The sequence below is a fragment of the Notothenia rossii genome (assembly GCF_949606895.1).
Source record: "Notothenia rossii genome assembly, chromosome: 6".
NCBI lineage: Eukaryota > Metazoa > Chordata > Actinopteri > Perciformes > Nototheniidae > Notothenia > Notothenia rossii.
This window is the reverse complement of record NC_136909.1, coordinates 67,283,143-67,296,860: the sequence shown is the minus strand read 5'-3', so window position 1 is coordinate 67,296,860 and position 13,718 is coordinate 67,283,143. Positions and strand designations below refer to the sequence as shown.

At 39.9% G+C, this 13,718-nt stretch overlaps 1 protein-coding gene across 1 annotated transcript in view; it reads left to right on the top strand.

Moving 5' to 3' along the window:
* The window catches only part of LOC307042269 (phosphofurin acidic cluster sorting protein 2), a gene marked incomplete at its 5' end in the record, with an annotated part of 58,445 nt that overhangs the window by 22,457 nt on the left and 22,270 nt on the right, over positions 1-13,718 (top strand). Inside the window, 6 exon segments of the mRNA XM_079686065.1 lie at positions 5,184-5,273; positions 7,778-7,903; positions 10,480-10,642; positions 11,726-11,817; positions 12,065-12,145; positions 12,512-12,571. Coding sequence (XP_079542191.1) covers positions 5,184-5,273; positions 7,778-7,903; positions 10,480-10,642; positions 11,726-11,817; positions 12,065-12,145; positions 12,512-12,571 — 612 coding nt within the window.

The following is a 13,718-nucleotide window of genomic DNA, read 5'->3' as shown; positions in this document are numbered from 1 at the left end:
TATTCTCCGGTCTCTAGCGTTCAGTCAACTTTCACTAACCTCGTCAAGCTGGAGCCTCTTAGCTACTTCCTGTTTCCGGATAAGGGGTTACCAAAATAAGAGTACTGCGTGTAGCAGTATAATTAAACATTACAGGTTGTGAGTGACATTAGTTGTCATATTTATATATGTTTAGTAGCTTGTGGAATTTCTCTAAAATATTTGTTGATCTTATTTATTGGTATTTATTATTTTTGATATAAATGTATACTTTTTTTTAAATTATTGGTTTTTCAGTTGAATTATACTTAAAGTTCAGGGTATTCAACTGTTAAAAACATACTGTTCAAATTATTATTTAAAGTTCAATAAATGGATGTTTTCAAAGTCAATGAATAATCATATTTAATAATCGTGATATCAATATTGACCAGAAATAAATGTGATTATGATTTTTGCCATAATCGCACAGCCCTACCAGTGAGTGAGGATTCCTTGCAGAATTGTGATTATAATTGGTGAATAAAACATGATCTAACAAGAAACAGAAGCAACCAAATATTATAAAATCTTATTGTCCAATAAGGGAAATGTTGCTGTAAAAATGATGAGGAAAGGGATTCAGGCATTTCATCTGATGAAGATGAATGGGCTAAATGTGTGGCTGTTCTCTTGCTATGTTGAGGGATTTAATGATTTTTCATCGTTACTATTGGCTCTGGAGATGAGACTAGGCGTAATGGATTCTACGATGTGTTTGGGAAGTAGAAGGAGAGAGAGCACTCTAATTCATGCACATAGTAACAGAAAACTTAGAGACACGATTTTGTAGTAGACAGTTACATTTGTCTGCAAAAATGTGTAGAGATGGTGGGATTTTATTGGCTCTCCCTCCATGTATGAACAAATGGACCCAGAGAGCGATAATGATAGGGCAGAAAGATCTTGCTAGGAGATGTAAAGCACCTGGATCACCTGCTTTTAAGGATTGGGTTGCTAAAAAGCTGCTGCATATAGAAGAATGTCATATTGGATTCGTAATAGGGCAGGAAAAAATGGATGGAAATAACTGAATGACATGTACAGTGAGGTAGATTTGATATGTTTATGTTCCTAAATGTATTCATTAAAATGTACTGAGGATCTATGTGTTCATTTTTATTTTATGAATTATTTTGTATAAATATATTTCATATTTGCATCTTGGTGTAACACTAGGTGGGTTGAGAGCAATGGATAAGGATACAATACGCATTTCCGCCTTGATTGTTTTTGCAAAAATGGTATGATAAAATGGAGGTATAAACCAAACAGTTGGTAAAAGAACCTAAGCTACAGATAATTTACCCATTTTTGTGTCGGTTTTTGGCAGCAAAATCAATTAAGTTATTCAATTTTGATCCTCATACATCTTAATAATTAAGTTTATTGTTTAACTTAATAAACATCTGCCACCTGTGCAGAGTTTAGTCAAATACATGTGATATTGGACTACCTATTAAATCACATACTGAAATGCATCTATTTTTTGTAAGGTCTGTGATGCATTCAATTGTTACATGTTTTAGAGATGTTTCACAGTTTGGCTAAAAGCCTTTGAGCCTCAAACACCCTTTACATTAACTCCACTGTTTCTGTAGTTACTGCTCTCTGCCTCGATGCCTCTGTAATTGTCCGTTTTCTCTCTCTGTCTCAACATTGTCCCCCTCATTTTGCAATGTAATTGAAATTTTAAGCTGCACTTGGCTATTTAGAGAGAAACAAATTATCTCCTTAACTGTCATCCTGAAGGAGAAAGCAAGCAACCAAGTGTGGCTTTATCCATGAGCTACGTTGTCTCTCGAGTGTGAAATCTCTATTTCTGTTGAGCCGCCCGGAGGACAGCCGAGCTAAGCTTCGTTTAACGCCGCTCCGGAACTGGAGCATTAAATGCAATTTCCAGCAGGTTTGGCTGGGAAGAACACAGCAATACGTGTTTGAAGAGACGGTTAGTGAGGATGACGGAGGAATCAGGGGGTTTAGTTTCCAAACAGTGAACGACACAGCCTCATCGACGCATGTCCTCCATTCTGTGTCCAGCATACACTAGCCGTTTCCACTCTCTGGGTCTCATCAGGTTAAGTGGGCTCCGTGCACAGTACACACAAGCCCAGTAATGGCTAACCATTTGGATGTTATCCCAAAGCAGGCAGCAGGGTTGATGTGATTGCAGTTCAGTCTGAGGGAGCCTCTGTGCTCCCTTGGAGATAGTCTTCTGTCTCTCACCCTGGAAACCGCTGGGTCACTTCAAGTAGCCGACGCCCCCACAGACAACCCTCTGTTGCACTGGGTTGCCTTGTAGCACGTGCACATGATCATGAAGTTTGTATTGTGTTTGGTTGCCTGAGGTTTTAGCCAAACATTGATGTCAGCTGGATCATTATATGAATGGCGGGCTATTCTCATTTCAGTACAGGCCGCTGTCCAAAGCACTTCCATTTGCACTCCACTCCACTGATGAGATCTAATTATGTGTGTGTGTTGAGTGAAACAGAAGCCTCTACACACATCGAGCTCTTGTCCTGAAGCTAAATCACTTCCTGCCTTTGCTGCGAACAGTAGAGTAATTTAGAGATTTTAACATAACGAAGTAACTTTGACAGGAGTTTAACTTTTCCCACAGGCTTTTTGAGCTTGGTAGAGTTTAGGGGTAACTGACATCCCCCCGAATGGCCCCAGAAAGACAGTGGAGAAGCTTGTAGCAGGGGAGAAAGGGTGAGAGAAAGGGGGGTGGCGGTGGGGAGGAAAGGACATTCAGACAAGCTTTCCCTGCCAAGGCTCCGTATTGTTAATGCATGTCAGGCAGTTTGAGAGTGCTCGGCTTTTGTGCCTTGATTCTTTGTACCAGCCAGTGAGCATGAGAAAAGAGGGCTCTTTGTGGAGCTCAAGTTAGTGACAAGGTCATACTGAGCCACAGATCTCCCTTCTTTTGGCTTTTAAACATAAAATAGGAGCTGCAACTACTGTCAGCGCGTCCTTCTGTGGAACATATTGAGCCATTAGGGCTGGATAGAAAACTCTTTAATACAACTGAATGCTTTGCAAGTGTCAGCTAAATGTTATTTATGTCCATTTATGTTAGTTATTCAAAGCTTTGGTTTCATATCAGATAGTGACAGCGCAGTAAATGTTCTTTCAAAATGTTCCTTTATTTTATACTAGACAAACAAAGAGTTATGTGTTTTCTGAATATTTCACACTTTTATATCACAAGTTTGTAGACTAACACTTGGCAGTTTTCAACTTCAAGCAATATGTGGAAATTAATGAAAAAATGAAATATCTGAATCATTTGATAAAGATTTTCAAAAATCCCCAAACCAATGTAGAAGAAACAGAACATGTAAACTGTAAACAAGAATGATCAGGGATAGAGATCTTTCTCTCTGAGACAATGTTGCTACAGCTGAGCCTGCTGGAAAATGTTCAGATCACTCAAATATTCAGAGGCTGGTTGCCAGGGATACAATTGGAACTTGGAGAATGGCTTACTGCCTGCTCATTTTAATTATTTGATTTTATCAGTAGCTTATAAGTGGCAGAACTGTTCTCAGATGCATTGTAATGAATAATTATCAAGTTATAAAAAAGTTGGAAAATCATGCGTAATATTGCTTCAGGTACACATGACAGAGAAATACCCCATCATATTTCTTTTAGAGCTGGAAGTGGGATGAAATGTGTTTGGAAGAACAGTTACAATTGCTCTACTTAAAGGGGCCCTATTGTGTCTTTACTGTTACATGTTTACATATAAGTTAATGTTCAAAAAGCTCTTTATTTTCCTCATACTGCCTGCGCTGCAGCACCTCTTTTCACCCTCCGTCTGAAACCAGAGCCCAGTCTGCTCTGATCGGTTAGCTGGCCGGCTCTGTTGTTATTGTGCAACTGCTTAGAGATGTCCCGCCCCTTAGCCTATTATGTAAATGTGTTGGAGCGCTAGCCATAAGAAGCGCAAGTGTTGCATCATCATGTCACGGAAGTAAACAAATTCTATGTGTACTATAGTGTGCAGTTTCATATCACTTATCCTTGTGATGTTCCTACAGAGGCCCCATTGCATTCTTGAATGTAGCGGCTCCTTCTATTAACCTCTGATGAATTCTCAGTATCTGTTACATGCTTTAGCAGCTCTGATGACATAAGGATCCACAGTTTCACCCTCTGCTCAGGATTCTTAAAGAGTTCAATGGGAATAAAGCGAGATATAGGATATCCTTCATTAATACTCTTGGCAGCTTCAGTAGACACCTGAACTAAGCTCAGATGACTTGTGAAATTTGCACGGCAGCTGATGAGTTTCCAAATATATTACACAACAGATGCCTGTCTTTCTCACTCCCGGCTTGACGTTAAATTCTGAACTCGAGACTTGAGAAGCTGTTCCTGTTCTCACGTTCGCACTCTCAACTCTCTGTTTTTTTTTTAGATTAGAAGAGGTCCAAAAACAAGCTCAGTTGAAGAATTAAACGAGGAACATAATATACTTTAATCTGAGGCATGTAAGAAAAGCTCTTAAAGGCTAAGACGGGTTCTCCGAGGACAGACTGTGCGGCGGTGTCCTTACAGGTGGAGGACACTTCTACAACCCCAGACATTTAAAACCTTGTGCTACAGTGGGCTACAAGACGTTCGTGCTAGCCCCCAAATTAGCTTAGGCGATGAGCCTCTCTCAACTAGAATAGCAAGCATTAGATAATAACATTAAATGTGGTGTCTATTAGCTGGAAATACAGTGGCTGCACCGTAGCAGCTACAACAACGTATGTAGAATACCAAACTCTCTCAAAGCATCGTTATAAATCCTAACCGATTTTGTCTGAGATTCTTAGGGTGCCAATGGAGACAGTGGAGAGCAGACTTGTGATTAGACTTCTGCTTTTTGAATACTAATGCCAGTTAGGAACACTCGGCATCTGACCCATATTTCATTGTTCCAGTAGCACTGTGAAGGAGTAGAGGACTGTTTGTACTAAGCTGCTTGAAGGTGCGAATCTGCATAAATGTGTGAATGTGAAGCAGGCTGGTCCTAAAATAAGGCTCGCACACTCAGTCGCTGTGGTCTGATAGGAGATTTGTGGGTATTTTTATTATTCTAAAGGCAGCTGCTAACGTAATTCTTATTTATATGTACCAATTAAACGTTGCTTTTCTTTGTCTTACAGGGTTCAAAGCGTCTTTTGAGATCAAATGAGTACGTGCTCCCACCCAACGGACTGATGGAGACGGATCTGGAGCTCACATTCTCACTACAGGCAAGCACTGACGTTCTGCTGTGAATTTTCACACTGACACTGCAGCTAGTTGACAGGGAGGAATTTGTTAAAGCCCCTTCCTTACCACGTGCACATTTCTTTTGTAAATGCATTCATGTGTATTTACAGTATTTTGTATTACCTCAGGCCCAGTTTGTTAATATAAGCCACACTTTTTTAATGTTATTTTGTGGAGAGAGGTGTGAGCTAAGCAGGACAGGAAGTGTTGTAGTTTCTGTCCTCACATACTGTGTCCTTCCAAGTGCAACCCTACTCCATTCAAGAAATAATCCCTACCAAAGTCACTGAAGCAGACAGAATGTGTTGGATTTCAAAAAATAGACACCGCATACCGCGTGCGGACTAAAGGCAGCCATCGAGGTGAATTATGACAGCACAAGTGAACAAGCATTGGAAATATATATATATATATATATATATATATATATATATATATATATGTTGCATGTGTGTAAAATGTAAAACGTTTGCAAATTCTGAACAAAAATTGCCAGCAAAAATGACATCGCTGTTGAGTAAATTCATGCTGCTTTTGAATAAAAAATGGAGGCAGAAATAGACATGAGGCAGTGATGTTCAACCAACTTCTGAAACAGACATTAACTGTCATTTTGTGAATATTCAAGACCAACAAAGGCAAGTCAAGTCAATGTGAAGTTCAGTTTACGCCTTCAAAGACAATACAACTCCAGAGGACACAGACAAGTTGGATTCAAAGAGCAAATGTGAGGATAAAATATAAAGTGTTAGAGAGAGATATAAATCTGAAGTGATGAAGGTTCAACAACACTTCAAACACACTCCAGCAGACAGACCATTAGTAATACTTCAGGCAGTCTAACACCTACCATGTTGATTCACTGCTGGCATCAGAGTACTGTAATGGCTGTATTTTTTACAGAAAACTTGAACCAGGATTGTGTCATGGTGGGAAATGTCCTTTTTCTGTGGCTGATGCATGGTACAAATATATATTAGCTGAATAGAGACACAGCACAGCAGAATAATTGATAAAGAATTTGGTTTCGATGGAGAAAAATACAATTTATTGGCCTTTGTCTGCAAGTGAGTTTCCATCTAAACGCTGATGAATATGTACTATGTATGTCTACTAGGGATGTAACGATATACCGAGTATCGCGGTATCGCGGTAAATAAATTTCCCAATACCGTCGTGAGACTGACAAAATCTACCGCGATTTTAAAAAAAATATATTTTTTTTAAAAAAAATTTTTTTTTTTAAACACTTTTTTTTTTTTAAACCTTTATTTAACCAGGTGGTCCCATTGAGATCATCGATCTCTTTTTCAAGAGAGACCTGTCCAACATGGCAGCAAGTAGGTTACAACATGAAAATAAAACAACAGATAACACAAAAGGACATCGTATTTACAGGGCTACATTTACACACCTAGAGACATTGACAAGTACCAACCATATAGTTATATCTCGCCATGTCAATAAGCCTGGCGTTAGACTTTTTCGCTGTCCGTCATTTTGACAGACAGGATCGTAAAATATCCGTCATAATCCCTTATTACCCGTCGGGTCTGAACAGTTCACGATAGAGCATGCTCGTGAACTGTCAACGGGGGGTGGGGGGGGGCGGTGTTATGCCGTGTGTGCATGCACCTCGCGGGACGCGCACAGCGTGAAGCAAAACCTCCCAGACATGTATTGATCTGTACGGCAAAGTACGGTTTGGGAACTATATCATTTCCTTTTGGAGGGCATGCATAACACGGCATAACACCAGAGCCTCGCTGCGGGGAAACGTTGGCGCTGTTCCGAGTTTGTTCTAATCTGTCAAAATGACAGACTGCTTTCAGATTTTTCCGTCATTGTTAAATAAAATATTCGGTTAACGCGACCACTGGTGTCCCAGCAACATCAGTACCAAGCGAGAGAGTTGTTTCCAGAGCAGGGGATATTGTAAATGCCCAAACACCCCAGCTTATAAATACCTGGAAATGTGGACATTCTCATATTCCTAAAAACCTGTCTGATGATGCTGAGTGAGTGACTAGTGAGTTTGAGTTGAGTTACTTGAAAAACTAAAGTGAAACTTGATTTATTTTATTGCAGGGTCTGATTATTAAATGTCCTTGTTTATTTGTGAGATGCAGTTGCATAAAGAAAATGCTTACTTTGTTGGGTAGTACCAGTAGTTACAAAAACACTGGTTTTCTTGTTCCAGTCTGTTACTGTCACTTTGTTTTTGACACTTTAAAATACTGCTATCCTACAAAAAGGCTGTAAAAATCAGATTTATTATGTAATAAAGAAATATTTTCCGAATAAAAAAATGTTTTATTGAAAAAAAAAAATTTATGATTTTTTTTTTCTTCCCTTTATTATTCAATATCGCGATAAATACCGTACCGTGGACTTGTTATCGCGATATTATCGTACCGTGAGTTTTTGGTATCGTTACATCCCTAATGTCTACGTATCAATCCGTGTTTATATTTATTTTATTCAGTACCCCCATTTTCTGAAGAGGGATGCCAACAGACTGCAGATTATGCTGCAGAGGAGGAAACGCTACAAGAATCGAACTATCCTCGGATACAAAACTCTGGCTGTGGGAGTCATCAATATGGCTGAGGTACTTTCAACCACTTCATTTCATGTTTCACTGAATTTTTCTTGAGAAACATCATTTTTCCTTTCAGCTGGTGATTGACATGGCTGTCAGTGTCTATGTACAATGTCTTGGTTCGCCATTCCTACTTTACCCATCGTTCCGATGATTCATGCTCGTCACACGTACTGCTGTGTGAGATTATGGGCCATCTGGAGCTGGCTTCATATGCACTTTCTGGAAAGTGCATTCAGCCATGCTATGCGGTAATAATAGACTGCAAGCTGACATGATGCCACTTGTCGATGTTTATTTGATGTAGATATACAAGATTATGTTTGTTTTTTTTTCTCATCCGAGTTATTTAACATTAAGTACTACCAGTCCTGCCTCAGTGGGGATGTTGCACGTATGTCAGACTGTATGTTTGGCCACTGGACCATCAAAATGCAATTTTTTTTCAACACACTACTTGCTTTGCTAACTAATGCCTGCTGTCACAGTGGATATCACACATTGTAGGGACTGCTGTTGAATTGTGGGTCATTCACTTGCATCATTGCGCACGAGCAAAGTGCTCTCGTGTTTGAACACAGTGGGGGATTTTTGATAGCATTCCTACTACTATGGATCGCACTGAACCAAACATTGTACAGCAGATAGAGATCAATTAAAAAGCCTTGTGAAGGACATAATTAGCTTGCTGTTTATATGAAAGGGAAATCAAGATGAAGAGAGATTTAGACAGATATCGAGCGACATACTTATTTGAAAAGAGGGACGCAGGTAGCATTTCTCAAATGGTAATTACAGTGCCATTCATGCTCGGCTAAGGTGACTTCCCACTAGTAGCCCCAGGACAAAAATTGACTGACATTTAAAAACAATACCAATGCTTATTCCATTAAAATACTACTTTACCACGGTGCTGTTTTGGTGCTTTCTGCAGCGAAACAACCCACAGACTTCTATGAATAAAGCTAGATTGGCCATTATTGGATCCTGTCGGGTAATTATGTTTTCCTCTGCTGTAGAGTTAACTCTCCCTTGCCCTCATTCTGAATCCATCGGGGCATTACGTGGGAGGAAGTCACATTTATTGGACTTTGCATGCAACATTGGAGTAAGTGCACCCCTGATGGTGTTTGAGCAAAGAGAGCCTACTCCCTGTGCAGCTATTCATCAAGTGAAATATTGAAAGTACCCCACAGATAGAGCTTACAATGAAAGCTCATCCTTTCTCATCTGATTCATAACAGTTTATGCAAACCGCGTTTCGCTGTTTGTCTCTGTGATATGAGCAAATTGGCGCGGCTCATTTCCACATTCAGAATGTAATGGATTGTAATAGATTTTCTTAGGGATAGCATAGCTGAGGTCTCGTAATCAGTCTGTAAATCTCTGCGAGCATAAAGCAGTATAACAGAAGCCCTCCCAATCTCTGATGTATCGGTGTCTGTTCTTCAGGAAAGAGAGATACTGTTCTTCCATCAGGCCTCTCTGTTGAAGAAATTGCTTCCATTATATTTCGACAGAATGATTGAAAGACACAGACATTTTACGAGACTGTAAATGTATCTCCGTTTAAGAAGACTTGAGTTTTAGACATGTGTCCTCCTTTTTATTTATTTAAGACAATGAAACATTTAATTCAAGGGGCCCTATCGTGCTTTTGTTTGGTTTTTTCTTTCCTTGGTATGTTGTATAGGTCTTAGTGCATGTAAATGGTCTGATAAGGCTAAAATCCCTATGTTCCCTCCAGAGGGAGTTTCTCTCCCACACACTCCCCCACTGCCTGAAACGCCTCCATTGGACTCCTTTGTTTACTTGACATAGAGACAACACTACGTAACACTTGCACTTCTACTGGCTAGCACACATTGTACGTGATAGGCTAAGGGGCGGGACATCTCTAAGCGGTTCACCTATCACAACATAGCCGGCCAGCTGACCAATCAGAGCGGACTGGGCTCTGGTTTCAGACAGAGGGTGAAAGACAATGAAAAAAAAATCTGACTTTTGAAAATGAAAGCATGTAAACGTTTTACAGTAGAGGTACAACATAAAAATATGAACCAACAAATGTGCATAATAGGCCCCTTTAACATCACATAGAACACCTGAAAATATCTTGTATATGTAAACTAAGAAATTATAAAAAATACAGTGCCATTTAGTTCATTACACCACTTAGGCTGGTGAAGTAGTATGCATAATCATCCTCTTGTGCACTTATTGTCCTTTTTAATATTGTATTATACTTTATTTGCATACATTAGATCTTTACATGTTGCATGTTTTACATTGTTGTTTACAATTGTGAATGAAGGAGCAATGATTACCATACCTGGGCTGTAGGTCGGGGGTGGAAGGTCACCTTTAATGTTTCTCTATATGTTTGTGTATTTGTTAAAATACCTATTTAACCTATTATACCAGCTTTAAAAAAGAAAAAAAAGATAATATTATCAGAAGTGTTTCAAGAGAGAGAGAGATATCTAAAAAAAACGACTTTGTCTTGTATAATTGGTTTAGAGCACATTTTGTATTTGAATGGATTCTTAAAAATCAATAGCGAGCCTCAATCTTCCCGTATCCAGGTGATGCAACACCCGACAGACGGAAGACAGATCCTGGGTCTCCATAGCAACGTGAAGGAGGCGCCAGTGCGTGTGGCGGAGATCAGCTTGTACTCTCTCTCCAGCCAGCCCATCGACCACGAGGACGGCAGCGGCCAGGCCGGGCGCAAGACCAAAACCTCAGGTGAGCACGGACCCCCCCCGTCCCTCTACATGGCTCTGTCAGACCAGCCTGTACCAGCGCTGCTCGCTCAAATCCTGTGTGTAATTTCAGCCCTCTCCCTGGAGCCAGCGCCCCCCCACCAAGCCCCTCTCTTCCTCCTTCCACATGGCTCCTATTTCCCCACCGAGAGGAATAAACTCTTAATCCCAACCTGTGGTCAAGGATATGTTATTCCTCCAGCTATGCTTCTAATGTTGATGTGAGAGTTGAACAGACTTAGGCCCTATTGCCTTACACTTTCTAATTCTGGACGGGGGAGAATTATTGGGCCATGCTCGGACACCACGCCTTCATCCCGCCATGCTGATCCTTCGCTTTTCTGGAAGTTATTAAAGAGGCTGCTCAAACATAACAGATGAGCTCATGCACCGAGAATTATTCCAGTGTCACTCGGAGGAAGATGTTTATCTTTCTCCTCTGTAGTCAGCCTCAATAACAGACATCCCAGCTAAGAGCACTGAACTGGATGTTTCACAGGCAAAAGGATGTTGAGAGAAAAAAGATCTTCCATTGCCTGATCTGTGCTCAGCTGTCAAACAAGCAGTAAAAAGGGCTTTTTAGGGAATGTGGCTGCTCAAACCAATAAAATCTGACTTGGTAGTAAAACTTCAAACACTAAAATGTTATTAAAACTTAATCGGAATGTAAAACATGAGCTGTCCCATCTACTTTACATATAAGCTTTCAATACATTTCAGCAAGCACTTTTAGCATTATTCATGTGCACAGAAAACGTGTTTGCATCAAATTGTACTCACTATTCTTTCCTTGTAGTCAAAGTAATTAATTACGGTGTGGAAAAGGACAGGAAATTAAGAATTATAAAAAGTACACAATATGCTGGAATCTTGATTTAAATTAAAAAATAAACGGTTTCTGTTTTGTTTGTTTAACACCTTTTAGGCTACCAATGACAACAAATGCTAGTTATATGCTTACTCTGTTCCAAAAAAAAATGTCAGCAAAGTTTCTGTGAAACTACTTTTGGTAAGACTGCCCAGACATGCATGTATTTTGATGTTTTTTCTGTGTGTGTACCTCCAGACCGCTCCCCAGACATGGATAACTATTCTGAGGAGGACGATGACAGCTACTCGTCGGAGCAGGAAGCCAGCGATGACGCAGTTCATGCCCAGGTTAGCCAGAAAATGCTTAAAACAAACCTGCAATAGCCAGCTCAATCGAATACATATAAGAAATTAAAGTATACAATTTAGCTAAACAAAATTAAAGTCGTTCCCTAATAGATTTAGCCAGAAGCAGTTGTCCTTTCCAAGTTTTTAGTCGTATAACAATGTATTTCCTACATTTAGCTTAATGATTACAGGTAGGATTGTAGGGGGCACTATTATAAGATCTCACCTACCCACTCTGTTTTCTCAGGACCTTTATGATGAAGATGACGAGGTCAGAAAGCCGAAGAAAGCCCGGAGGAAAATGATCCGAACCACCTCCATGACCAGGGTAAGTCGCCTCTTTTTCTCCACCACATGGGAGTGTAGCGCTCGCTAATCATTGACTACGAGAACAACTCAAGACCTGCTCTGGCTGTCGTACAAGCTTTTTTAAGGGAAAGCGCACACTGTGTTCCATTTGTCCAAGCCATTAGGACGATGTGGATGAGCACGTAAAATGAACACTGTGGGTTCACTGGAGTGATTATAATGGTCTTTACATGGAGTGAATGTGAATGAGTAATCCAGTGGACATTTACTGGGAGAAGTGATAAGCCCGGGCCCAGCTGTCATGCGCATCTAATGAGGACAGTTACTCCCTTTCAGGGGGCTCTGATTTTCATAATTGCATGTTTTTTTTCTTCTTCGTTTGCAGCAACCTAACTTCAAGCAGAAGTTTGTGGCCTTGCTGAAAAGGTTCAAGGTAACAGATGAGGTGAGTGTGAAAAGAATAATTTACTTTTTTGGTTTTGATCGACACCCAGGAGAAACGGCACCCCTGTAATGTCTCAGCCCTAATGTAATGAAGTTTTTAGCAAGTCAGCTGTGAAACATATCAATTATTAAATTGTCCTTGGGCCATGAGAAAATAAGCTCAGTATTGACTGTCTAAACAATATATTGCTGCGACTAATGTCTCCCACCTGGAGAAGAAATCACTGCCGCCCAACAGAGGTGCACAAATAATTATGGCTGCTTTACCTCTGTGCTCATGGATGTATGATTCATACATTTCCATTAGCAGCAATCTGTATGCAGAATCCATTAAAGACCCTTTTTCTCCACCACATAATCCTGTGATAAATGCACGCTCACGCACTTGTCCTGTTGAGGTTTGTGTTTTTCTTCTCTCTTGTCCCTTTTTCAAATAAATGTTTCTGTGGATGCATAACCATAACAGCTTGTAAATCAGGTCATCAGCAGGAAGTCAACCATTTGTGTGCAACAATCCCTACATGTCCATTAGTATTTAATCTGTGTTAGGCCATTATAATGATAATAATTCCCATTCAACCATTGGCTTGCTTTCCCTCTTCTACATTCTGACGTCACAGTCCTTAAATTAAAGTGAAAAATACCTTTTGAAGATTGCTAAGGCCTTGAGTAAAATACAAATATGATGGCTGCAAAGAAACCCTCCTTCCTTCATTGCCTTAATTATCAATATAATCAACTTTATCTGCTAAAAAGGAAAATTACACTTACTCTTCAAATCTAAAGGAAATAAAGGGATAAATACTGGCATATTACATTACATTATATGTCACTTGTTGGACACTTTTTTTATCCAAAGTGACTTACATGCATTCAGTTCTGTGGGCAATCCCCACGGGAGCCATTTGGGCTGAAGTGTCTTACCCAGGGACACAACAACATGCTCTCTGCATCAGCGCACTATCCCTCTGAGCCACAGCCTCCCTATGTATATATAATAATATATATACTATTTGTCTTTTATTTTCTTTATCCCCTTTATATGCATTATTTGTCTTTTTCCTACAATTTGTCCTCTATTTTTTACTGACTTTGTTGTAATATCTCAGTCCTCTCTTGAACTACAGAACGGTTGTAAAATAGAAACC